This window comes from Monodelphis domestica, chromosome 7 (assembly GCF_027887165.1).
Source record: "Monodelphis domestica isolate mMonDom1 chromosome 7, mMonDom1.pri, whole genome shotgun sequence".
NCBI lineage: Eukaryota > Metazoa > Chordata > Mammalia > Didelphimorphia > Didelphidae > Monodelphis > Monodelphis domestica.
The window spans coordinates 63,559,096-63,584,891 of NC_077233.1; the positions used below are offsets into that span (position 1 = coordinate 63,559,096).

The window sequence follows — 25,796 nt, forward strand, 5'->3', positions numbered from 1 at the left end:
TGAAAAAATAGGTATAGAGTTTAATGAGTCAATCAACACGTTTATGAAGCGACTGTTATGTTGTCAGGAACAGTGCTAGGCAACGAGGGTTCAAATACAAATGAGGAACCATCCTGCTCTTTATGAGCTTACATTCTAGTGCAGGGAGACGAGGCATTCAAAGATAAGTAAATAGGGTCGACTGCAGATAAATATCAAGTGATATGGGGTGGGGTGGGGGGAGCTAAAGACTGAGGGAAATCAGGAAGGTCCTCTTGAAGGAGGTGACCTATTGTGAAGTCGTGAATTATGGCCGGGATTCCAAGAGATGGCATCAGGGAAAGACCATGGCAACCACACCAAGGCATGGAAATAGGGTGGGACCCTAAATCGGGTCATTTGTCCCGGGCTTCTCACTGGAACCAGGCCAGCAGGAAAGTGTCCTTATTAGCAAGGTGGGAGGAGGGAGTTGGGTGCCTTCTCCTAAGAGAATTCCTGAAATCCCATCATACATTTCTTCAGGAGGCTTCATCTTTCTAGAGTCAAACAACCATCTCCCACCACCATCTTGTGCCATTTATCTGTTCCATTTCTATAGAAGATTGGCGTTAGAAGGGACGTCAGACAAACACACTGTGGTAAAATCGAACGTAATGGACTTCTCCATTAGTGGCAGTGTAATGTCCCTGAATAATCTGCAGGGATCCAGGAGAAAAAACACTATCCATAAGCAGAGGACAAACTGTGGGAGTAGAAACACCGAGGAAAAGCAACTGCCTGACTACAGCGGTTGAGGGGACATGACAGAGGAGAGACTCTAAACGAACACTCTAATGCAAATACTAACAACATGGCAATGGGTTCGAATCAAGAACACATGTGATACCCAGTGGAATCACGCGTTGGCTATGGGGGGTAGGAGGGAGGAAAAGAAAATGATCTTTGTCTTTAATGAATAATGCATGGAAATGATAAAATAAAATACTATAAAATTAAAAAAAAAAAGAAGGGACGTCAGAGGTCATCTAGACTAGCCTCCTGGGTCCTCCACAATCTAATTTCTCCTTCCTCATCCAGTGTCAGGGGACTCCCTCCTCCTCCTTTCAGGCCTTCGCTAGTGCTGCTCCCCATATTTATCTCCCCCTATATTTCACTTGATGACCAATCTCTCCTTTAAAGCAGGGGTTCTTCACCTTTGGTCAGAATAAAGCTTTTAAATGCATAAAGCAAATAAATAGGATTACAAAAGAAACAATATATTTAATTAAAAAATGTTTTTACAAGTTCCTAGATGTTAAGTTAAACGTTTGAAAGCCCAATTCCAATGCCACTTCCTCCAGGAAGTCATCCCTGAAGACCTTTGCCCAACACTACCTCGCTTCATACTTTGGCATATCATTCTCAGAAGCACCCATGCAGTTGAGCCCTCTCATGAAGTCTGTAAACGCCTATAAATAGGAATCGGCCTCTTCCCTAAACTTTGTATGGCTCCAGGTCACTGGATCTGCCATACTGCTCTGCATTCAGAGAGGGCTTAATACATGTTTATTGAATATTTCCTAGTGGTGTGATCCTGGGCAAGTCTTTTAACCCCTATTACCAAGACCTTACTCTTTTGCTTTGAAACAGATATTGATTTTAAGATGGAAGGTAAGGGTTTAAAAAAACATTTATTGAAAGGACACTAGAACAGCAGCATCCCCCAGAACCTTCTTGAAGGAACCTTGATAAGGTATTGTTGGGTTTGTTTTTTAAAGAGTGACTAAGAAGTCTTAGCTCTCAAGGGGGCCAGAGGATGGAAGGGCAGACCTCTCAGTCCAAGAAGCTAAAAGACAGGGGGCATAACAATAACTAGCCTTTCTATAGCACATTCAATTTTACGATGTGCTTTGTAGACATCTCATTTTGTCTTCACAACAACCTTGAGAGGTCAGAGTTATTCTTATCTCCATTTTACAGATGAGGAAACTGAGGCAGACACACGTTAAGGGACTTGTTCAGAATCCAATAGCTGGGAAAGGTCTGAGGCCACATTTGAACTCCAGTCTCCATGCCCAACTGCTCTATCCACTGTCTCACAGATATCTTTATTTCCAGCCTAAGTTTGTTCTGGATCACAACTCCATTTATGAGATCGTCTAAACCCTTCTTAACCTAGTTTGCCACTCCTGGGGAAAAGAACTTTCCATTTCTTCCCAGCTCTGTGAAAACTCAGCCGACAGTCCGATACCAAGTTCCTTCTTTCTCTGGGCCTCAGTTTCTTCCAGTTAAATAAAGAGCACGGACTTGAAAGCACAGGATTGGAGATCCCGAAGCCTCTCATTTTCTGCTGGAGAGGAATTTGAGGTCCAGAGAGGGAAATTACTCTCCCAAGGTCCCCCAGGAGCACAGCTGTGTTCAAATCAGGCTCCTTTGCCACAACTTTGCTCTCCAAGGTCCTTTCCAGATCTAGAATTGATTCAAAGCTTAGAGGAGCAAGGCTGGGGCCCAGACCAACAAGTCCTTGGTGCTGTCCTTTTTCTCTTCAGGGCATTTCCTAGGCTTTCTAAACCGCCCTCAAGTCGGGCAGGATGCCTGACCTCCCTCTACTCCGAAGGGTAGCCCTGACTTCACCCCAGTCCTGAAAGAGAACCTCGGAGACTAAGAAGCAGGGAGAGGGGGAGGAGGAGCCTGCTTTCCTGAGCCCTGGCTAGATTTGCTCAGCCCATCACAGCAGTCTTTTCTCCAAGCACAACCATCCATCCCAGGACCTCAAGAGCCCAGGGAGCTGTTCATCCCTCCCCTCCAGGTCTGACCCAGGGCTTCTAGAAAGGAAGTACCAAAGCAAACCACCGGGGAGAGGGCAATGGTGACGCCACCATGGAACCGTTTATTTTAGGAACCCAAAGGACAAAGTCGGAGCCCCCTCCCGCCATTAAAGTGACCCGACCTGTACAAAAGAATTAAATTAATTCGGCTTCCACCCTCCGACAGGAAATAACAGAGCTCCTACAGAGTAGAGGGTTTTTAAGGGGGAAAAAAGGGAGGGAGAGGCCACCTGTCCTGTCCCCTTCCCTGCACATCTCCGGTCAGCTCCGCGGCGGGCTCACCCTCTGGGGGAGGGGGGGTCTACGTCCTAGGAGGGGAGAGGTAGACATCTTGGCACAGCAGCCCCCACCGATGGGTCGGAGGGTGCTTCCTTGGGACGTACCGGAGGACCCAATCCAGCCGTCTAGCCTTGAGCCTCAAACCACAGCCCACTCCGGCTGCCCCTGCACCAGGACCCAGGAGCCAGACAGATGCAGGCGGCTCCGAGGACAGGTCCCGGGGGTGCTAGGCTTCCGCCTCCTAGCTGCGTCTCCCTCTCACTTTTTGAAGCTCTGGGTCTTCTTGGGCAACAGTACAGCCTGGATGTTGGGCAGGACACCGCCCTGTGCGATGGTCACGCCACCCAGCAGCTTGTTGAGTTCCTCGTCGTTGCGAATGGCCAGCTGCAGGTGCCGCGGAATGATGCGCGTCTTCTTGTTGTCGCGGGCCGCGTTGCCCGCCAGCTCTAGAATCTCGGCGGACAGGTACTCCAGCACTGCCGCCAGGTAGACCGGCGCGCCCGCTCCCACGCGCTCAGCGTAGTTGCCCTTGCGCAGGAGTCGGTGAACGCGGCCTACGGGGAACTGCAGCCCTGCGCGGGACGAGCGCGACTTGGCCTTGGCTCGGACTTTGCCTCCCGATTTCCCTCGACCGGACATCGCGGGAGGAGAAAGAACCTGTGAGGAGACAAGGCTCTGGAGTCAGGGGCAAGGCCAGAGCTCGCGAGACTGAGCCCCCCCCCCGGTCCTCGCCGCTTATCTCGCTCTGCACCCGAGAGCCGTAGAGGCCGTTTAGCCGGCCGCAGAGAACTACACTACCGCGGCAACGACGGAGGCGGCAGCGGTGACAGCGGCAGCAAGAGCAGAGAAAGAGACAAGCTCGCTGAGCCTGGGCTGGGCTAGCAAATATAAATAAAGACCTAGCCACCGCTCACTTCCCATTGGTCGCCTCTGGATCGAAGTTGCACTCTGATTGGAGCGCCTTCTGATCCTCCATTTGCATAGGTCTGTGAACATAATCCTTTTCGCCTCGGAGAATGGTGGCTGGGCTCGACCAGCGCTTGTTGGGCTTCACTTAGGTAGTTGAGCGAATGGACCTGCGGTCAAAGAGGAGGACTTAGAGCTGCCGCACATCCAAAGAGTGTCGGGGGGAGGTGTAGGGAGAGGAGGCTGGAAGCAAGCCTTTCCCCACGCTGCAGGGGAGCTCACCGGTGTTTCTTCTCGCTGCTCGGTGACGTTTCCCTGCACCTTGCCAGTTCCGGATATTGCTTCCCCAGGCGCTCAGCTGGAGTTATCCTTGCCTGGTCCATCCCGCCCCTTCTTCTCAAACCAGGAAGATGCCACCCGGTCCACTTCCCTAGCGTGCACCTGGGAAGGTCAGAGCCTCGCAGCTCCGCATGCCAGCTTCGCGTTTCGCCGCGGAGTTCAGCCCCCTCCGGGTAAAAGGAAAACCGGGTCAGGGCCGGAGAGATCTCTTGTTCCACGTCGTAAACGAGTCTGCCCCTGCCCCGGCCCCAGCGCCAGCCCCGGGCAAAAAGTTCTGGGCCTGGGTCTGCAGTCCCCTCCGGCGCTCGTCGGCGCGCAGCCTATTTAGACGCAGGGAGTTTTTTCCTCTAAAGGCCGTACCTGGCAATGACACGTTTTCCCAGGCTTCAGGGGGCTACATCGTGCCCAGTCCAAGAGAGCAGGGAGAGGAGGCGGCCCCAGTTTGTTTCCTGGGGGGGACCTTCTCTGGAGATCCCCGAGCGGTAGTCACCTACGTGCCGGTGGGCAAGCCGCCCAGAAAGACCACAGCTGGGTTAACTTCCAGTCATGGTCGCAGGACCCCGCGGAAACCCCGAGAGGCCGGTCCTGCCCAACCCAAAAAGTGGCCTCCCACCTACCTCCGGCCACGCAGCCTCTTCAGCCACGCACACCTACCGCCTTGCGGGGCCCTGGGGCAAAGAGCAGGGAATGCAAAGGCAAAGGGCATTCTGTGCCTTTGCGGAGCTCAGTCCCACGGAGGTGCGGAGCCCATGCAGGATCCGTAGAAAACAACCCACCAAGGGAGCCCTAGAATCCCGAGGGGCTGGGCACGGCTTCTTGGAGCAGGTCAGACTGGGGCCGGGGCTCAGAGGAAAGCAGGCCATGGAGGGAGGGAATTCGAGCGTGGGATGCACGCTGCCTCACTGCCCTAAACACTCACTACGGGGCAAGCGGTGGGATTCCTGCTGCAGCCCGCAGAACACCCATCCTTCAAGTAGGAGGCATCTTCGGCCCCAGCCCAGCCCCGTACTGAATGGAAGGCCCTGGGCTAGGAATTAGACACAAGGCCTGGACTACCCTCAGGGGGCTTCCGTAGAGGGCAGAGAGGGATGAACAGGTATATGGAAAAAAGAATTCAGGGTAATTTGAGAAAAAGGGGTACACCCGGCCTCCTTCCCTAGGGTAGCAGGGTGGATAAAGAGCCAGGCCTGGAAGTGGGAGGTCCTGGGTTCAAATAGGGCCTCAGATACTTCCCAGATGTGATCCTGGGCAAGTCCCTTAATTCTAGTGGCCTCCCCTGGTGGCCCTTCAGTCAATAGCTCATCTGAGGGGGGGGGGGGTGAGGTCGAGGGGGGACATGGCAGCTTGCACAGACAGCGAGGACTAGCCCTAGGAGGGGGGGGCCAGAGTTGGGGGAGGATGCAAGTGCAGTAATTTGGGGGGGCGGGGAAAGGAGGGAGGGAAGAATCCAGGAGTCTGGATCCAGCCCTTGGTGACTGGACTGAAGGTGTCCCCAACACAAACAGCAGTTTTAACACAGACAATACTGGTTAGAACAGTTTGGCTTTTAGTGTGTGACCAGTTCTTTTTTGCTCATATATTTCCTTGATGACATAAATTTAAACAGATGAAATCACCAGAAAATGGTTCACGAACAGGACAAGTAAAAGAACCAGGATAAAGCAGTGTCAAAACTAGAGAAATGGCAAAAGCTTAGCACAGGGCCTGACACAACGTTCTCGAATAAACGGCCCCTGCAAGAAATTTCAGAGAAACATGGTGAGTCTTTTTTTTTTTTTAATCTAAGCAATCAGTTAGGTGACTTGCCCAGGGTCACAACTAGGAAGTATCTGAGGCCACATTTGAACTCCGGTCCTCCCAACTCCAGTTAGTCTTAGTTAGGAAATGAGCCAGTGAAGAAAGCAGAACCTAGAGAAAAATATATATTTAATGACTACAAAAGCCCAAGAACCAAAGACAGCTAAACTTACATTAAACACAATTACCGATGTTGGGTCTAGAGGATTTCCCTCTTCTCCATGAAGGTATCCATAGATACCTTATGTTACAGAGCTGGCACAGTGAATAAAGTGCTGGGCCTACAGTAAGGCTCATCTTCCTGAGTTTAAATCCAGCTTCAGATACTTACTTGCTGTGTGACCCTGGGCAAGTCACTTAACCTTGTTTGTTTCCTCTTCTAAAAAAGGAGCTGAAGGAGGAAGGTGCAAACCCCTCCAAAATATCTTTGCCAAGAAAACTCCAAATGGGGTCACAAAAAAGGGGACATGAGTGAACAAACAACACATGTCACCTCATGATCAACCCTGTCACTTGGTTTGCCTTTCTTAGTAAGAGAAAAGATTCTATAGAGGGAGGGGTTAGGTCAAATTCTGTGATGTCTGGGGCGGTGTCTAGGACAATGTTTTGCACACCATCAGTGTGTCTGGAATGAATCATAGTGGCTGATTAAACTTAGCTCTATTACCTTTCTCATGGGAGCACACATTGGCAGCCTCTCTTTTGTTCTTCTATTTCCTGGTGTATCTCGTACAGGGCTGAGGCTTTACTCCCTGTAAGGTAGTCAATATATCTGTTGCATTTCCTAAGGTCACAGACGTAGAGTTGGAAGGGGCCTCAGAAGTATTTGGGACAATCTCATTTTACAGATGAGAGAACGGAAGTCCAGAGGGGTTAAGTGGCTTGCCCAGGGTCAAAGGTAACATTGAGGATCTACAGAATCCTAGGAGCTGAGCTTCTAGTCAGTATTCTCTCCCCTGTTACCAAGCGCCTCCTAATTTGAGGAATGAAAGGGATGCTTGCCAATAGCCTTTACAGTGTAAAGTTTACACCCAATACTAGAATGAACTTGGGTGTTGCAAGTGCAAACTGTTAAAGCATCCTAGAAATATCAATGAATACAATTTACTAAGCATATAAAGAAAGAATAAAAAACTTGACAAGGGGCCATCAAGAGTTTCCTTTTATTATTTCCAAACCACTGACTTCCACACAGAAATTGGAATAGTGCTTTCCACCAAGACTGATTTCTCAGCCTTTGCACTATGTTCAATCTTTTGGAAGTTGAATGGGACCCCACGGACAGGAAAACAACTGTTACCCAGCTCCCCTCACAACAAACATCACACTCAAAATTGTAAAAAAGACCAAATCACAACACCCCAAAGATCAAAGAAACACCCCACAAAAGCTGGATCAACTAATTTTGAGTTATCCAATTATCTCAGTAAAGACTTCTAAACTCTTGTTAACCCTTGTCCCAGGAGAGAGTGTCACAAGCTATGCCCCTCTTCTGTGAACCAGGCTCTTTGGGAATTCCCCTTCTCTCTTGAACCCATCTCACTGAACCAGCAGTCAAAGTCTCTGAGCCTGCTGAGCCTAGAGGAGGCATTAAGCCTCAGAGACAAGCACCAAAGTTTTGGTCCTCTGGTTCTACTAGTCCAAGCTTGGCAAAGCTAACTGCACATTCCTGAGATACAGATTTTTATATAAAACCTAAACAAGGCTCCTTCTAGCACAAATGGAATAACCTACAATTTGACTTCATTGTGCCACCCAATTTGTCAAATTCTCATACATAAACTTGAAGAAAATGGTTGAATGCTAAACCCAAAGGATGAAAAACAGGAGAAATACAGTGGCTTGTTAAAGAGATATTAAGCATTCAGTATAAGAAGATTTAAGACAATTCAAGAGCTAAATTTGGGTTCTTTTTCCTACCTTGACTTTATAAATAAAAGAAAAAAATTACATATACATAGGAGGTTGCAGTTGGGTAGGGGGTAAGGGGTAAGAATACCAATCAGAAAAAAAAAGCTCCTCTGAGCCCATTTGGCTATTTTAAACGCCTGGGCTACAAGGGGAAAGAGGTGGGCACAAAAGCTGCAGATTGGGAATCCCCTGGAGGAGGAATTGTGACAAGGAAGAGTCAGAATCAGGAGGCTAAAAAGGGCATCTCCACCGCCTTACGTGCCGACAGAGAGACTCACTACATCTGTTTTACTGGATCTTGGGCTTCTTGTTATAGGCCTCCCCGTATTTTTTCAGCCACTGTTCCATTAACCCTGCACTGTTCCTCTTGGTAGGAGTAGGATTCTTTTGCATAAGCTGCCTGGGCCTCTTGGGAAGCTCAGGCTCTTCCTTTTGGGAGGATTTTGTTGTGGCCTTCGGGCGGGCATAACTAAGGTAGGGATCCTAGGAGGAAGACATAAGCAAAACCATCATTTTTAGGTTAGTAATGAAACTCAGCATTCTATGCTCCATATAGCTAAGAACTCTGCCCAAATAATTTCACTCAATTGTTCATCCAGTAGAAATAATTAGTAATTTCTCTACTTGGCAGTGACTTTGTTAACTATATCTTCTGCCTAACCTCAAATACTCTCTCCTCCATCATCAATTTCTCACACTTCTCCTCCTAGCCACCTCTTCACAATGCTGACTCTACTTGGGCCATCAACAACTCTGGACTCTGCCCTTGGGTGGCTTTAAGGGCCAGGAGCCCTTTTACCTCTCTCCTACAACTAACCACATCCCTTCCAATTGGTGGCATTGACTATGGAGCCCCCAGCCATAACTAAATCCCCTAGGGGTTAGGAAAAAACTGCCCAGACCCCATTTTGGCCCTTATTTAGCTGAATCCATGGTGTTCCTCTACACCCAAAGATGATTCATCCTGATCACCCACTGTTCCTGGGCTGAATACATCTGCCTGCCCTACTGGAATCCTGCCTCTAGAACAGGCTGTTCTCCTAGACATGCCATCTTCTGCCACTGCATCAAAATGCCCCAGCCTTAGCCAGACTAGATCTAGCAGCTGGGACTGGAGGAGTAAGGACCATGTCTCAAGGGGAAGAACTCCTGTTTCTCTAATCAACATTGAGACTGGGATGAGGGCTCTGATCTAAACCTCCCTGTATCCTTCTGTTTCCCTCCCCTTGACAAACTGAATCAGTAGGACAATGGCCTGACTCTGACGCATGCCTCTCTCCCCTCTCCTCCCCTCCTTTCAGAACGAGAGCTACACGACCATTTCAGAATGTAAGCTCCTTAAGGAAAAGAACTATATTACTTGTATATATTTGTATATCTAAAGCTTAACAAACTGCCTTGCATAGTAATATGCATAAGCATAAAAAAAGCATAAGCCTTTAACAAATGGATCTCACTCAACCCTAGACCCATCTAGATATTTCTCACTATGTGGCATTGTCAGTGTTTCTGCCCAAGGTAACTGCTCTAGTAGCTGGGCAGGTCCCTGCATTGTCCAACAACTTCTAGCTCTGCTATTGTTTCATGTCCCTATTTTAAAGTGCTAAATAAATATCAGATGTTGCTATAATTTTAGAGAGAGCCTATTAGGGCCATGTTAGCACACTATTTAAATTCTTCAAAGTTCCACTCCTGCTTTAGATTGAGCCACCAGAAATCAAAATATTTAGACTTGATTATAGCATGGTTTAGTAGATGGGAATCAGATCCCAGCCTTGCCACTTACTAGCTGACTTTGAATAACTCAAACTCCCTGGGGCTGTTCCTTCATTTGTAGGAAAGGCATAATATTTGTACTACTATGTCAGTCATCCTGAGGTTTAAACTAAATCAGAGGAATAAATGCTTTTTACATCTTCAAGTGTTAAATAGCTACAGGTCAGCAATTATCAATCTTCCTCCTTACCTCCAAAAACTTTCAATGCCTTTCCCTTTAATGTTAGCTCCTTTTTCTTCTTCAAAGAGCTGATATAAGAACCATGTAAATAATATGGTTGTCCCCTCCCAAAATAAATGTTTCTCGAACAAAAAATAATGCAGTGTGTTGCTTATGTTTAGTTTCAGAGAAAAAGGTTATTTTTAAGATGCTTTATTTTATTAGCAAATGAAAAGTATTACATGTTTCACTTTTCTGCCTTAGCTGCCAGGAAAAAGAGCTAAAATCAGTTATAATTATCAGACTTTCAAGGACCTACTAACATCTACTCCTCTTTAAGATTATTTCTGTTCAAATTTTATGAATAATTGTTCTATTTTATATTTACTTTTCTCAAACCCTTTTATAGGAGGAAGGCAACCATAAATGACATCAACAAATTGTGCATCCCCCACAGACCAAACTATGCTATTCTATTGGGGGGAAGGGGAGCTCCATGAATTTTGTTCACTGTTCAATCTACCAAGTATGCTTCCATGATCTGAGAAAAGTCTTTATGCATATTCTCCAACATCATATTTTACTTTTTTAAAAGCCTAAAAAGGCCATTGAAACATTTGGTTCAACGATAGTAAATAAATGTAATCAAATGTCATTCTTAAAAGAAAATGAAGCCTAACAGAATGTAAGTTTCATGAAATTGAGGACTGGTTCCTTTTTGTCTTTGTCTCATTAATACTTAATACACTGACTAGCAGATAGAAAATATTGAATGAATTTTTGACTAACTGCTAACCTATACTTATGCCAGTGCTTGGTATTGAAGAGTTACTTTAAAATAACCTAAATAACTAGTTTTACTAACTACCTTAGCCTTACATTGGTAGTGATTCCCTTTTATTAAAGAGTTTAAAATTTTACAGGCACCTTGGGAATAAAGTCAAGTAACAGCTTTGCAGATGTTTACATTCAAGAAAGAAATAAGAAAAAAAGGGAAGGGATCATTAATTCAGAGGTAAGCTGGGAGAAGGACAAAAGGGTACACAAAAATTTCTCAGGGAGCAAAATCCAAATCATTTTAAACTCATAAACACTTTCCCTTATGATTCCCATTAAAAAATTATTTCTCTTGCCTTTGTACCTAGAATCAATCTCTAATGCTTAGGATCCTCCCTGATATCTCTGGGATGCCTGATCGAACATTCCCATTCTTGGTTTCTTAGTAAATATCACTAGCTCAGAGAATATTTCATTAATCTCCAGGGATAAAGAGAATAATAAACAACATATACTTATTCTTTGCTTCTACCAACAAGGGTACTACTGTGCCATTCATTAAAAAAATGATAATTTTACATGGTTATGAGGCCCCCAATAGAGAAAAATAATATTTCTTAAAAGAAAGTCACACTGACATATAGTATTGACATGCCTTCCTAATATTCTCAGTCCTGAACACTCTTACCTCAATCTCAACAGGTTCAAGACACTGGGGTGTATTGTTTAGGGAGTTGTTCACAACGGTAGAAACTGGATGGAATTTAATGTTGTCTACAGGATGAATCAGCTTCAGAGCTTCATGAATTGGGACCTCACCAAAATCCAGCCACTTAGAAACTGCTTCCTCACTATCCAGTAAAGCAGGCATCCTAGCAAATGGTGAAAAGAGAAAGAGCATTGGCATATTTAAGGAATCATCAAACGTTACAACAGAAAGAAGGCAAAATGATGAGACATTCAAGCTCCTCACTCAGCTTTCCTTAGCTCCTGCTGTCATGGACCCAAGGAAATATCTTTTAAGCCTTCCTATATAACACTAACTTGTTACAACTCTAAATTTGAGTAAGGCAGACATGCAGCCTAGTAGCTTTTATAAGAACCACATTTTAATACTTGCTTGTAACAAAGACTAATGGCACAAACTATATGGATACAGTAACAGTCAACACAGTGGATAATACAGAAAATAAATGAGTTTGTAAAGATGACACAAGGAGATAAACCTAGGATGTATGGAAATAAAAGCCTGCTTGTTAATAATCAAGAATGGGTCTCATTTAACCATAGCAAAAAGCCTCCTTATTTTATATGAAAGGTAAAATGAGCTACAGAAAAGAAAAGAGATTGTCCAAAGTCACAAAATGAATCAATGATGAAGTTAGGAATAAACTTCTGGCCTAACTCCCAGGTCAATGTCCTTATTCTTATTTCATAATCCTTTAAAAGAGGGAACAGACATAATTTTAGAGGATGAATCTTGTATCTGAAGGAAACTTCCTGATACTTTTGATCTCTGCTAGAAAATGCTTTATTGACCCTCCTTCACTTGCCTGTGATGAATGTCACTCAAGGCTTTGCAAGAGTCCACTGTGATGATGGTATAAGAGTAGAGTGTCTCTCCTCCATTTGGTGGTTCCCAGCAGTCAAAGATTCCAGCCATTGTTAGCATCTTCCAGTCATCCCAGACTTTCTCATCTACTGAACGGCTGAAGAATGACTGGAAATAAAAGGCATAGATAGATCCCAGAATCATGCTTTTTCTTTCTGTCCATGGGGCATATCATCCAAATTAAAACTATGGAAAAATTCTAGGAAGAATTTCTCATTTATATTCTTTTATTCCCATGAATAATAACAATACACAGAAGAAATCCTATTTAGATTTAAGAGCTCTGACTATTCCTACCAAGATGGTAAAAGTAGAGAGAACTCAATATAACATCATACATACTTACATGTATTTAATAATATATTGAGGACAATGGAAAGGAAAAGCATTTATTAAGCACTTACTATGTGGCAAACAGAAAAACAAGACTTTCCCTGCTCTCAAGGGGCACACAGACAAATCGGAGGAGACAGAAATAAAGGAGGGTTTGGTTCACAGCAAAGGGAAAAGCCAGGTAGTACAAAGGTTTGAAAGGGAAAGTAGCAGGGCAGATGGTAAGGTCCAGAGGATCCTGGGAAGCAATGGTAGGGCATATGGCCCTTGATTTAGTAGAAGAGACTATGCTCAAGGCTCAAGAGTAGAGAAGGGCTCAGATATCTCTTGTGGAGGGCAGAATTTGAGTCTCAGTATCCAACTGGAAGTAGGTGGTATTCAGTTTCTGATGAGTAATGGGGCAATTAGGAGGATTGGGAAGGGGAAGCTCCACAGCTCCCCAAATGGTGTCCAACAGTAGTGGTCCTGGTGGGTAGGCAGTCTCTTGGCAGCCTGGGTTGAGAAAGAAAAGCTAAAAATTACTTCTCCACATGGTTATCGACCAAATTTGAAAATAAGGAATAGGATTTTAAAGGGATGGTCCCCATAAGTCATAAAGTAAACTGTGGCTGTGACAGGAATAAACCTTGAAAAAGACTCCTGACTACTAGTTATTTTAAATGGAGTTATAATATACAACACTTAACCTAAAGAAAAGCAAGGTTACATCTTAGAAAGAAGATATTTAGGGGATTAAGTAATATATGAGCAATGCTTTTAACTATTTTTTCTTCTCCTCTGAATATTCTTGAAGACAATACCTAGGTCCTAAACTAGCACTTTTCAACCACCATGGTAGTGCTTCTGGATTAAAAAAATAGTCTGAGAAAAATTGATTGGCAAGGTTTTTAAGGATCAGTCACATGTTTTGCTTCTTTACAAGCTAACTATTCCTTGTCTGAAAAGGTGGTGAAACCAAAACCTGTGGCAAGTGAGAAAAGCATAAGTTGAAAGTAAGTCTAGTGATAAAGCATTGATGTAGGTAAGGAAGTAAAAATTCTGACATTTTAGTCCCATTGCTAGCAACAAGTATGATATGAGCAAACTCTCTAACATAGTTGTTAATAAATTCCTTTTGTTCTCTGATATATCCTACACAATTGTTGAATAAAGGTGATAAAGAGAAATAGGTTTAATTCAGCAAACATTTAACTAATATTTTCTACATGTATGTTGTGCAAATCAATGAGAGATACAAAGAAAATTATGACAATAATTATTATTCTCATGGAAGAGGTACTTATTCAATCAAGTAAGGGGACACAGTGAATAAGTTCATAAAAGAAGTATAAAGTGCTCAAGGTAAAAAAGACTAGCCAATAACAGATCCTGGGGAGCTCTAGAGATGAAGACATTCATTACATCCAGGTATACTTTGTAGTATGCTTTTTTTCAATACAATTGCCTTAGTCTCTCTAAGTTAGGTTAAATGTACTTCTTGTTATACAACAGAAGAGCTACCAGATGAATAGCAGACTCCTCCCAATAGGAAATCCAAAACAGAAAATGATACGTGAAGTAAATACTCCCAAAAGATAATGAAAGTAAACTAAATATATAAATCTGAAATTTAACACTTCCAAGAGGAAACAAACATCAGTCTTATGAGGATGTTAAAAACATAATACTGCTGAAAATGTCTTGTTCAATTTTTAAAATATTCTATTGTGTCAAAAGATTAATGATGAAGTATACTGTTCACTTCCCATCATAGAGGTGATGAATTGCAAAATGAGAGAATTTATTTTTAATTTACACTGAATTACAGTGTTTCAATTTCTGGGTTTTGAATTAGAGGCTCCAAGCAGTTCTTTGACTTATGTACACATTCCTTTGTTCTTAGGAACTCCAAGGAATATGCTTCATCCCCAATGAAGCCTGATTAATAGAAAAGGGAGATAATAAAGCTCATCTTCCTCAGTAAATAAGAACTGGTTTAGACTAGGAGTAATTGCCAATGACATAACCCTAAATATGTGACTTGGGGGTGGGGAGGAGTTGACTTTTGATGGACCACCTCCCATTGGCTATTTACCAATCAGAAATGTCTTGGAATGTCCAAGGGAAGAACTGAAGAACAAACTCCTATCTATTTATGGATCTTCATGAGGGGACTTTGGGATCTTTTGATTACCAAGAAAATCATTTGACCAAATTAATTAATTCATCACTCACAATGACTATCTCTTGGCATTTTTAATTGTCACAAAGATGAGACATGTTTTTGGATATGGTCCACATGCTGATTTGTTTTGCTTGAATGTACATATCTGTTACAAGGGAAGGCTTCTATGGTGAAGAGAGGAAGGCAGTGGAGAGAAGTTGATGGGTCACAGTGATCATGAGGTAAAGAAAGAAAAGGAATATCAATGAAGCATTAAAAAATAAGCAGAAGAGAATGAATATTCATAAGGGAACACAGACTATAAAGCAGTTTTATTACTATCATGTGAATTTAATAAACACAAACTACATAACAAAAATTGAATTTTATATATAAAATCTACTTTTAGGTCCTCTGTTGTTAATGTTAGTTGAACTTAGCAAATTTATGTTAAAAGATAAAATAGATTAAATTATGCTATGCATTATTCTTACTAATATGCAATTGTCTTAGAATGCAAGTTCCATAAAAGAAGAGAAAATATTTTTCTTTAATTAACTTGTTTCTGGTACCTAGAACCAGTGTGCTACTCCTTATTAATGTTAGCTTAATATGTTTCCTAATGGATATACCTTTTCTGTCTTGGTCTGGGGGAAGTAGATGAAATAAGGCTGCTTGTCGCCTCGAAATTGTTGCCACTCAAAAAACCCATCCGCCAGCACCACACATCGCCTGCCCTTTTCCAGGGGCACCTGAGAAAAGACCACAATAAAACATAATACACATTAAAGATGTTGTTAAATAAGAGAAAAACAGGCCAACCCACAAGGGAGGAAAGATCACTAATCCAAAGTAGAAAGGATGGATATTGTAGGTGCCAACAAATTTCATTATACCAATTCATCATTTTATTTTGACATTCCATTGACAAACTATTTATGTGATTTATGGGGATAGAAGAACAGAGTGACATCTTCAGTACCCTAAGACCCTTCCTCTCTTCCAGGTTATAAGAAGCTCAGAAATATAGAACAAGTCTTCTACCTCTACATAATAGGAGCAGCATAAGGGAAGTAGAAGTAATGTTAGATGATTAAGAGGAAAACAATACTGCAGCATTAAATCATATCAATTAGAAGAGAATATTCTTCCTATTAGATCATGCAACAAGGAGGTCTAGGGATTTGACCTTAAGAAATCACTTTGTCATGCTCTCTAACCCCGTCCAACCTTTTGTTTCCAAATACAATGAAGGACTATTGTTCTTGAACCCTCATTATCAGTCAATTTACTGTTGCCACCTAACATGTGGAGATCCCTTTTTTTATTAACTTCTTCAGTTCCAAAACTTTAAAGGAATATACATATTTATTGATGTCATTTTTATATCACTTACATTGTATCCTTCACCTTGCACCTATTCTTTATAAGAAGAAATAAGTAAAAGGAAAAAAATACCAAAAGGTTCAACCAGCATATCACAAAGTCTGATATTATATATAGTACCTCCTAACTATGGTCCCTTATCTCTGCAAAGGAATATTTGGGGACAAGTCTGGCCATTGAAATTTGCAGCAGTAGTTCCAATTACCTTGCTATTGTTCTAACCCAGTAATAGTGAAATGCTGGAGTGCCTCTCCTCCTTACTCCACACAGAGGAGGGAAGAAGCACTCCCATTGGGCTGTTAGGCAGAGGGATGGGTGAAGTGAAGAATGTCCTCAGCAAGTGTAGAGGGGGAGGGGGAATGGTCTCGGTGCTCCATTTCCCTCTAGCTCCTGTGTCTGTGCACCTTATCCACTGTGCACTCCCATTGGGTTGCTGGGCTGAGGGATGAGGATATGAAAAAATGTCCACAGGTACAGTGGAGAGGGGGAGGGGAGCATCTCTACTCAAATCCCTATAACTTTCTAGCGATGAACTCAGGGTGGGGGTTGGGGAGCTCGGCAGGGTGTGTGGGTGTGTGACTGTATACCTACAGAGAGCATTCTGTGAGCCATCTTTAGCACCCATGCCATAGGTTTGCCATCATTGTTCTAATTGTTGTAGTCATTGTGTTTTCCTAGTTCTGCTTACTTTGTATCAGTGCATGTAAGTCTTTTCATGTTTCTCCAAATCTATCATTTCTTATAGCACAGTAATATTCCAGAATGTTCAACAATTTTTTTTGGCCACTTCCCAAGCAATGGGTATCTATTTTGTTTATAGTTCTGTAAAAAGGAATTCTTTATTCCCTTTTTAATTTAATGGGGAACCTGGAGGTCCTCTTACCATAGAGATGTAGAGTGATCAACCAGCCCACAGTGACAGGAAATATAAACCATAGAGACAGGAAGAAGGAACCACAGAGATAGGAAGTGAAGTAGAAAAAGGCTATAAAAAGGAACCAGCCTCAGTTGGGGGTGGGGGAAGTTAGTTACTGACAGGGTTGGCAGTTGCAGGAAGTTGGCTGCTGGGCATGTGTTGGGTTGGTGGTTGGTGTTTAGTTGCTGGAATATAAAGGTGGGCCTGAGCTTAATGAGAGGGCTTTTTGGCTTTTGGTTCGACTGTTAGTTTTTTTTCCTTTCCTGAACTTTTTGGAAGGTGGTTGGTCTTTGTTGACAGACCTAATTGAGGCTGGATGATTAAACACTGATTGGGTTGGTTTTTATTAGGTTGGATTGGGTTGGAACTTTAAGGGGTGATTGTTATTAGTAATTATGGAAGTTATAGGTAGATATAGGCAGTTTTAGGTAGTAATTTATAGGTAGTTATAGGATAACTAGTATAGACATTAAGAACTTTTCTCTCTACCTCTTTCCTATATTTCCCTCCTTTCCTATATTTTTTTACTATCTCTATCTTAATAAAACTAAATTGTCAATTGTTAAAAGCTGCTAGAATCTTCTTTTCTCTGGCTTAAAGGATAATATTAATTTACAACTATTATATTCTCATTAAAACTCAAATTATTAAAAACTGTTTCTCTTATTTTGTCAAAACTCCTAATTTAACCCTTATAGTTTTTTGCTTCCATAAAAAGTGCTGCTATAAATATTTTGATGTATATGGGACCTTTCTTTCCATTAATGACATTCTCAGAATATATGCTGGGCAGTGGAATCTTCTAGGGCAAAATATATGGACACTTTAGTTCTTTTTTGCATAATTCCAAATCTTCAACTTTCTATGTCAATGATACCCTTTTATTATCTTAATTAGACTTCAGGAAGTTCGTTCTAGTTTTATTTTTAAATATCTTTGTTTTCTTTGTGATATGTCTGAATATCTTTCTCTCTCCCCATTATGAAGACTAGCAACCACAATCCTGGGACATCTTGACTCCGAAATACACCCTCCCCTGACAATTCCTTATTTCTGCCCAATATATACCAGCAGCAACTTGTTAAAACAAACACTAATTTTACCTCAAAAAAAATTTTAAAGGTCAACAATATTATAGTTTTTGTATTACAATCATATACATTAGATCCTACTTTCCAAAAGGACCCCCAGGATGGTTCTTCCCATCATTTTTTCAATTTATCACACAAATAAAAATGTATAAATTTTTTATGAGATCTAGTGGAGTAAAAGGTAAAAAGAAAATATAAGGGAGAGGGGAGGAGAATAAGTTTCTAAAAAAAAAGTTTAATAACAAGGTCACTTGGACAATATGGTAGATGCAAAGAGAGGATGTACAAAGTAATTCAACCAGTTGGATTCTAATACTAGAACAGGAAGAAAACAAGATATAGAAAGGAAAAGAAACTAAGAACAGGGTCCTGAGGAATGGTTTCTGCAAAAGACCAGGCAGAAAAGGACCTAGTTTATAACACATGAAGAAAGATTTTGTTAATGAAATGGCTTGAAAACATTGGTTTGCAATCAAGAGGCTGAGGACTGTAGCCCTTTAAAGATGAATCCTTATTTCTTGGGCATACAGGTGTCACAGATAGCTTTTAAAGGAACAAAAGTGAGAAGGATTTTCCTCTACCCTCTATGAGTCATACCTACCTTATATGACCGTCTCTCCATCATGGTTTCACTGCGACAGTTGCTGGTATTAAACTGTAGCTTTGAAGCATCAGCATCTCTGAACCAAGATGGGATCAAGCCCCAGCGCATTGAAGCAATTATTCTTTCAGAAGGATCAGCATCCTGTCATAGGAAACAAAGTTAGCTGATGGAAGGAGCCTTAACTTGACTAGGAAGAATAAAAAGACGCTTGTGCAATTCATCCTTTTACTTGGCTTCCCCTGTCTAATACAAAGACAAACTGGTAAAATGACTATGAACTCTGGAAAACTAAGCTGTCTGGAAAACTAAACTGGATCATATTCCTTTAATCAACATGAACACAAAGGCATACAGGCAAATTTTTAGTACTAAGATATTTAGCTTGCAAGAAAAAGATGACTTTCTAAAACTGGCATAATTTTGCAACTATTTATAACCTTTCCATTAGTCATGTTTCTTTTCTTGTAACAGCAACAACATATTTTACTGAATGCCTGAGATGTTTTAGGTTATGAAACAGACGACCTAAAACACAAAGGGATAGTTTTTTTCCTCAAAAAATAAACAACAAATCAAAATAGTATTGTAAAGTGCTAGGTGAGGGGTAGAAATATAAGTGCTATAGAAAATCAGGAAGGGCTGAGATTGGTCCAGGTAGGAGTTCTTTCTTTGATTAAGCTGGTTAGACTCAAGCTACCAAAGACTTAATAAAGGATAGAAGATTTTTCAAGTAGAGGAAATAAACCACACAAAAACCTGTTTGTGAAGAATAAGATTAGTTTAGTGTAGCAGAAGCTTCACGTGGGTATGACATAATAGGAAATAAAGTTTATAAAGAGCCTTTAATTACAAACTAAAGTGTTTACTCTATAGAAACCAGGAAGGAATAAAAACATTTAACCAGAAAGGTAACAGCATACAGTTTTATTTAAGAAAACTAATCTGACAGTGGTATGCAGGCTGGACTGAAAACAGGAAAAAGTATAAGCAGGGAAACAAATTAAAAGACTAGTGTAGTAGTTTAAATAGTAGGTGATGAGGACCTGGGCTAGAGTTTTGTTTATTCCAGAAGGAAGAAGCTTGTCTCCAGGAGAATTGAAAAGGAAGGAAAACATTTAATGACTGAAAAGATTTAAGGGAAAAGAAAATTAATTATTAACAAACTTTTAGCAAGTAGTTACTATGAATCAAAGATTACATTAATCATTCTTAAGAGTAAAATAAAGGAGGGGTGCCTAGGTGGCACAGTAGATAAGAGTGCCAGGTGTAAAGATGGGAAATCCTGGGTTCAAATCTGACCACAGATAACTCCTAGCTCTGTGTCCCTGGAGAAGTCACTTAACCCCCCATTGCCTAGCCCTTATGGATCTTGTGTCATGAAATCCATACTTAGTATTGATTCTAAGACAGGTTAAAAAAAAAAGTTTAAAAAAAACAAGGAGGTTGATAAAGGATATCTAAACCATAAGAATCACAAAAAAAAAGTTTCTCCAAGTTTAGCTTTTCAGAAATTCCTTTCTTTTGGGAAAAAAAAATGAATCTGAGACTGTGTTTGTGTAGGGGTATTGAGGGGTTATGTTACTTTTCCAGGATCACAGAGCAGTAGGAATTAATGGTAAAACTTGAATCTAGGTGTGCCTGAATCAAAGTCTAGCTCTTCAGAATGGCTCTTTTCTCTTCTCATTATTTTTCTTTGCTTTTCTCTTTTCATTATTTTTCCACTGGTTACATCATGTCAAATTATAATGACTTATAATCATATTTGCAAGAGTAAACTATTTCAGTGATCTGTGTGCAGATTTCACTACAAATCTATACACAGAACACATTATGACCTTTCATATCTAATTGTAAGTATACTAGGCTAATCCAAGTGTTGCCTATTAATGATGTCATATCGAGGGATACCTAATAGGAAACACAGCTGTATGAAGCTGGCTACTCTGAAAACGATAAGGTACAAATACTTCCTATTAGTCATCTTTCCTTACTTCCCTTTTGAGCACATGCCATGAACAGCTGTATGGGCAGTGAGGCAGGTAAATGAAAGAGGAACTGATTTCAAATACAAGAGTTTCAAATGCAAATATTGCAATCTGTGCCTACCCCTACTGATTTGGACTACTGAATCACTGAAATTTCTGAAATTTAAGTTTCATAAATACAGTACTTAGTGAAAACGAAAACCTTAAGTACTAATCAGCATCAGTCAATTCCTTATGATTTTTCCTTCATGACCTGTAATAGATAGGGGTCATTGTAGAAGTAGTGTAATGTTCTTTTGTTGGAAACTGAGAATAGAATCGACATGTTCACATAACAACATGAAAGAATTGCTCTGGATGTTACCCTTTGCCTGCACCTGGCTGCTCTACCCACTGAACCAACTTCAAAAGGAAGGTATACAAAGTAGGTGGCTCATAGCTGGCCTGAAAATAAAAAGACCTGAAAAAACTGCCACAAAGAAAGTTGAATGGCCTTTCCTACTCCAAAGCCCCCAATGCCTCAGAATTCCTTCAAGCAAGTTTTATGACATTTCTCTTTGCCCCCAGGTACTCTCATTAAAATAGCAAGAGAAGAAGGAAACACTTAGGCAAGTCTAGGAACCAAGTGGTGTGAAAGTAGTTCATATATCCAAAGACACCAAAGGATGATCTGCCCAAGGAGGAAGAATCATATCAAAATTTTACCTTCAGAATTAATGTAACTATGAAAGTAATTTTGACATGCAGCTGCCTTCTTTGGAATATCATTAAAACAATGCTCTTAAGGCAATCTTCAGAAAAGTTACTGGGAAATTACTCATGTCAAGATAAAATTATGAACTTTTTAAATGGTCTTAATAAAATGGTTTCAGAATTAGGCCAATATGGTTAAACTATTTTGCAGTACTATTGAAATAAGAGTTACTAAACAACTGAAATTTTTAAAATTTTGCTCTAAGCTTTGAAAATCTGTTACTTAACAGTGAAAATGAAAACTTCAAATATTAATCAAAATTATTCAATTGCTTATGACATTTCCTTCATGACCTGTTCCACGGAAGAAGAAATGCAATATCCTCTTTGGAACCAGAAAGAAAACAATCGGGATTTTTCACCTTAAATACAGGCACATCTATGATAGGGCACAGAATGTCATTTCTCTTCTAGAATGTTACTGTTACAATGCACATATAAAAATGCTTAAGGTGCTAAGACAAATAAATTCTTAGCTAGCCCAGGAAACAATTAGAGTTTGGAATGTTGAATTAGATTTGCCTCCTTTAATCTAGTATATAGCAGAGAAATGGAAATTATATATTAAAAAATAAAGAACTTTTGGACATATAAAGATGCTTACAAAAACATTCAAATATAAGGATAACAACACTAGAGCAAGAAAAAAAAATCACATGCAAAATGAAGACTGAGCTTATCTTGATCCACTGCACACAGTAGGCACTTAATAAATAAATGCTTGTTGCCTTGCCTTCTGAAGTTCAGAACCTGGTGAGACATCTGCTTTTGAAATATCAGTGGAGACTAGCACAAAGCGGGGAAGGTCTGTATTCTAAGATGAGATCTATAAACCAAGTCAGCAGGATGAGACAAAACAACTACTGAATATTACCAAGTCTAACTGGAGTCCAGAGAGAGTAGTTACCTTATCAAGATGTAGTCGAGATAAAAGCACTGGACTGTTGGACTGGGGACTCTTGTTGTAGGAGGGAAAGTACTTATCTTCATCCTTCCATTCTGGAAGCTGTTCCTCCCCTTCATAGTCAATATATCTGCATGCCCTCCTGATGGTGTCTACTGGTAAGTGGCAGCATGTTCGTCCACACATCTCTAGCAATGCTTCTCCACCTCTGAAGACAAAGATTAGGTGGAATTACACAAAATATGCAAACACTTATGTGTTTCACAGCTCTTGGAGGCAGGTATTTTATTGTTCAGTCTGACTCTCCATTACCCCATTAGGGGTTTTCTTGGCATAGATACTGGAGTGGTTTGCCATTTCCTTCTCCAGCTCCTTTTACAGATGAGGAAACTGAGGCAAAGAGGATTAAGTGACTTGCTCAGAGTCACCCAATTAGTGTCCAAGACCAGATTTTTAACTCCTATCTCAAGGCCTATCAATCCACTGAACCACTAGTTGCCCCATGCAGAGGTCTTAAAATTTACATGGGTGCCTTCCCAGCACTTAGCCTTTCTTTAGCCATCACTCTATTTGACTAGCCCACCTCTTTTCTAAGAATGAAATTTCCAGCTTGACATATTTTATACCTTATTCAGTAACATGCTATTTATATCTTCTGGGTGGCTTTCCTTTGCTTTTTTGGGTCATCTGCTATTCTTTTTCAAAAACTGTAATGCCGCTGGATTTATAGCCAAACAGCATTACTGGAATATTGGTATTAAAAGATATCATCTGGGGTAGCTAGGCAACTCAGTGGATAGAATGGACACAGCATGACCTCAGTGCAGCCCCAAACACTTCCTGTGTGCCTTGGAACTGATAATTCTAAAATGGAAGGTAAAGATTAAAAAAAAAAAAAATATATATATATATATATACATATGTATATATACATATCCCTATTTTGATGAAGCAGAAGACCAGAAAAATGTCAGCTGTGGACTTCAAACCCAATTCTCTCCTGCTCCAAAGCCTGTACTCTTTCCAGGTTGTTTCCCAGATGATAGGCCCTGTTTTTTCAGTCATATAAAAGTTCAATTTCTTTTATGTAAATTGACCTGATTCTCCCAGTTAGACTTCTCTCAAAGTGTGTGGTCGATAGTGCTGGATCTACCCTGTACACTTATCAACTGTGTGATCCTGGTTCAACTGCCTTAACCTGCCCCAGCTGCTTGTAAAATTTGACAGGAGAGCATAACCCTCAATTCCTACATGTCTGGTATTTATCCTATTTGAAATTCTACCTTGTAGTCATCTGCCTCTGGGAAAGTAGGATTTCCTCTTGGTGCCTCCAACACTATCTCTTCTGGGGTCTTCTACATTTGGGGCCATATTTAAGGAATGATGTTAATTTTTTTAAACCCTTCTCTTGTCTTAGAATTAATACCTTGTACTGCTTCTGAGGCATAAAGTGGTTAAGTTATAGCAATAAGGACAGCTAGGAAATATCTGGGGCTATATCTGAACCAAGGACCTCGCGTCTCTGGGTCTGTCTTACAATCCACTGAGCCACCTGGCTGCTCCGGAGAATGATATTTCTGCAGATGCCCGGACCCAGGGGCAGGGAATATCGGATCTTGGCGATGAGGTCTTCAGTGCCCCACCCACGGACCTTTCTTTTTGTTCCCAGCTCATCTACCTTTCCTTTGGCTAATCAGGAAGGCCTGGGTTCGATTCCAGTTTCAGACACTTGTCAACTGTGTAACCAGAGACAAACCTTAAGCGCCTGCCTCAATTTCTTCTTCAGTAAAACGGGGCCTCTACGTCCTGGAGGAGATCCTACTAGTAAAGCGCTGACACCGACACAGCAGGTGCTTAATAAATGCTAGCTGCTTTTCCCTTCCTTTCCCCTCCCCCCTCCTACTCAGGTCCGCCCGTCCTTCTCCCTTCCCCCTTCCCCCTCTCCTCAAGACGAGGTTCTACCCGCTCCCATCTCTGCACCGTGGAGGCCCCGGCCCGGCCCCGCTCCCCGGCTACGCCTTCCCGCGCAGGCTGGTCCCGTTAGGCCCCGGGGCCGCCGCCTAGCCCCATCACCTGGCGCCAGACCTCGAGCTCTCGCCGCTCTCTAGCGTTCGCTGCAAGCCCACTACCGCTCGGGTTTCCTTTCCCTCCGCCTCCTCCCACGCACAGTCCCGCCCCCTCAGTCCTTTTCTCAGTCGCGATCCCCACCCCCAGTCACGTGTCTCGTTCTCTCCCCTCCCCCACTTCACCGCCTCTCCTCAGGTCACGTTCCTCTCCGCCTCGCTGCGCATGTCAAGTCTCTCAGACTGGCTCTCGGGAGGGGGAATTAGGAGGTGGAGGGGGAAGGGGAGGATAGAGGTTGAGGGAGGAGGAAAAGGGGGAGGTGGGGAAGAAGAGAAGACAGCGGGGGAGGGGGAGAAGATGGAGGGGAGGAGAAAAAGGGAAGACGGACAGGGGAAGAGAGAAAGGGTGGGGAGGAAGGGAAGACGGAGGAGGAGGAAGAAGAGGGAGGAAGAAAGGGGTTGAGGGAGGGGAGACGTCAAGGAGGAAGGGAATGGGAGGTAGGGGTTCTGGGCAGATTCCCAGTCCTCCCCCAGGTTGCCCCTCCTTCCTGCTGTTTTCCCATTTACCAGGCCACAATCAGCAAGGGATTCGGTGGTTCTCTGACTTGGGCCGCGGTGGTGCGGTGGAAAGCGGGAGCCGGAACTAGACCTTTCCTGGTTCGGGGACCCGATTTCTTCTCACTTCTCACAAGTGAAGGCTTGGACCAAGGTCCCTGATAGCTCTATATCGATGATCCTGCTACCTCGCTCAAAGATGAAAAGGATGCTGGGTAGCTCTCGAGCTCAGTAACCATAGTAACACTAGCACGGGCATTGGCTAGGTTTGGCGTGTTTGTTGCGCATCAATTCAGTACATACTTGATTAAAAAAAACCCAACAAACTTTCAGGAGCACTTAATCTGATAAGAAAACTACCAACTTCCCAACCGATAAAATGACAGCTAGCGTTGCTGTCCACCAGTAGCTAATTCCTTAACTGACCTGTACTTTACATTGATATTTTTCACCTAAAAACTGGAAAGAGAAGTTGATATTGCCAAAGGTCTCAAGTTGTAGGCAATGATTTTTGGTAGTTATGAAACTCTTCAGATCAGGGTAAAGCACTGGTAATTTGCCCAGATTTAGCAACCTTTCAAATGCTGTTCTTGTAGATATTGTGTAGACACACTATACAGTAGTCAGGTGGATTTGGAACTGATTGAACTGGTGGACACCAAGTAGTTATTAAGGGTTAAAAGTCAAACAGGAAGGTGGTTAGTAAGGTGCCCCAAAGAT

General features: G+C 42.1%; 3 protein-coding genes across 10 annotated transcripts; 1 reads left to right on the top strand and 2 right to left on the bottom strand.

The window, feature by feature from the left end:
* On the bottom strand, positions 1–4,182 carry LOC100017398 (histone H2A type 2-B-like). The gene has a single exon (XM_056804774.1). It carries the CDS (start codon positions 3,702–3,704, stop codon positions 3,324–3,326), a length of 381 nt encoding a protein of 126 aa, XP_056660752.1. The 5' UTR covers positions 3,705–4,182; the 3' UTR covers positions 1–3,323.
* A 259-nt stretch (positions 4,183–4,441) lies between these two features.
* Positions 4,442–11,007, top strand: LOC130455460 (uncharacterized). Its single transcript, XM_056804773.1, has 3 exons — positions 4,442–5,135; positions 5,917–6,068; positions 10,878–11,007. Exon 1 carries the CDS (start codon positions 4,442–4,444, stop codon positions 5,072–5,074), a length of 633 nt encoding a protein of 210 aa, XP_056660751.1. The 3' UTR covers positions 5,075–5,135; positions 5,917–6,068; positions 10,878–11,007.
* On the bottom strand, positions 7,252–25,494 carry HMCES (5-hydroxymethylcytosine binding, ES cell specific). Of its 8 annotated transcripts, none has more exons than XM_007500325.3 (7): positions 25,089–25,494; positions 22,462–22,666; positions 18,814–18,957; positions 15,452–15,571; positions 12,285–12,451; positions 11,420–11,603; positions 7,252–8,501 (listed from the first exon to the last, which is right to left on the bottom strand). In XM_007500325.3, exons 2-7 carry the CDS (start codon positions 22,642–22,644, stop codon positions 8,307–8,309), a joined length of 993 nt encoding a protein of 330 aa, XP_007500387.1. In that variant the 5' UTR covers positions 22,645–22,666; positions 25,089–25,494; the 3' UTR covers positions 7,252–8,306. The 8 variants fall into 8 exon arrangements, with proteins under 8 accessions (XP_007500387.1, XP_056660731.1, XP_016280020.1 ...); XM_056804753.1 differs by lacking the exon at positions 25,089–25,494 and adding an exon at positions 24,708–24,901; XM_016424534.2 differs by lacking the exon at positions 25,089–25,494 and adding an exon at positions 24,532–24,777.
* Between the last annotated feature and the right edge of the window lie 302 nt (positions 25,495–25,796).

What these genes read in the sequence shown, in the direction of transcription:
- HMCES (XM_007500325.3), bottom strand. Translation starts at nt 22,644, where the DNA reads ATGTGTGGACGAACATGCTGCCACTTACCAGTAGACACCATCAGGAGG. An exon ending in TTGAGTGACATTCATCACAG is followed by an intron (nt 11,604 to 12,284) that starts GCAAGTGAAGGA and finishes ACCATTTGCTAG; the next exon opens with GATGCCTGCTTTACTGGATA. An exon ending in TTGAACCTGTTGAGATTGAG is followed by an intron (nt 8,502 to 11,419) that starts GTAAGAGTGTTC and finishes TCTTCCTCCTAG; the next exon opens with GATCCCTACCTTAGTTATGC.
- LOC130455460 (XM_056804773.1), top strand. Translation starts at nt 4,442, where the DNA reads ATGCCAGCTTCGCGTTTCGCCGCGGAGTTCAGCCCCCTCCGGGTAAAA.
- LOC100017398 (XM_056804774.1), bottom strand. Translation starts at nt 3,704, where the DNA reads ATGTCCGGTCGAGGGAAATCGGGAGGCAAAGTCCGAGCCAAGGCCAAG.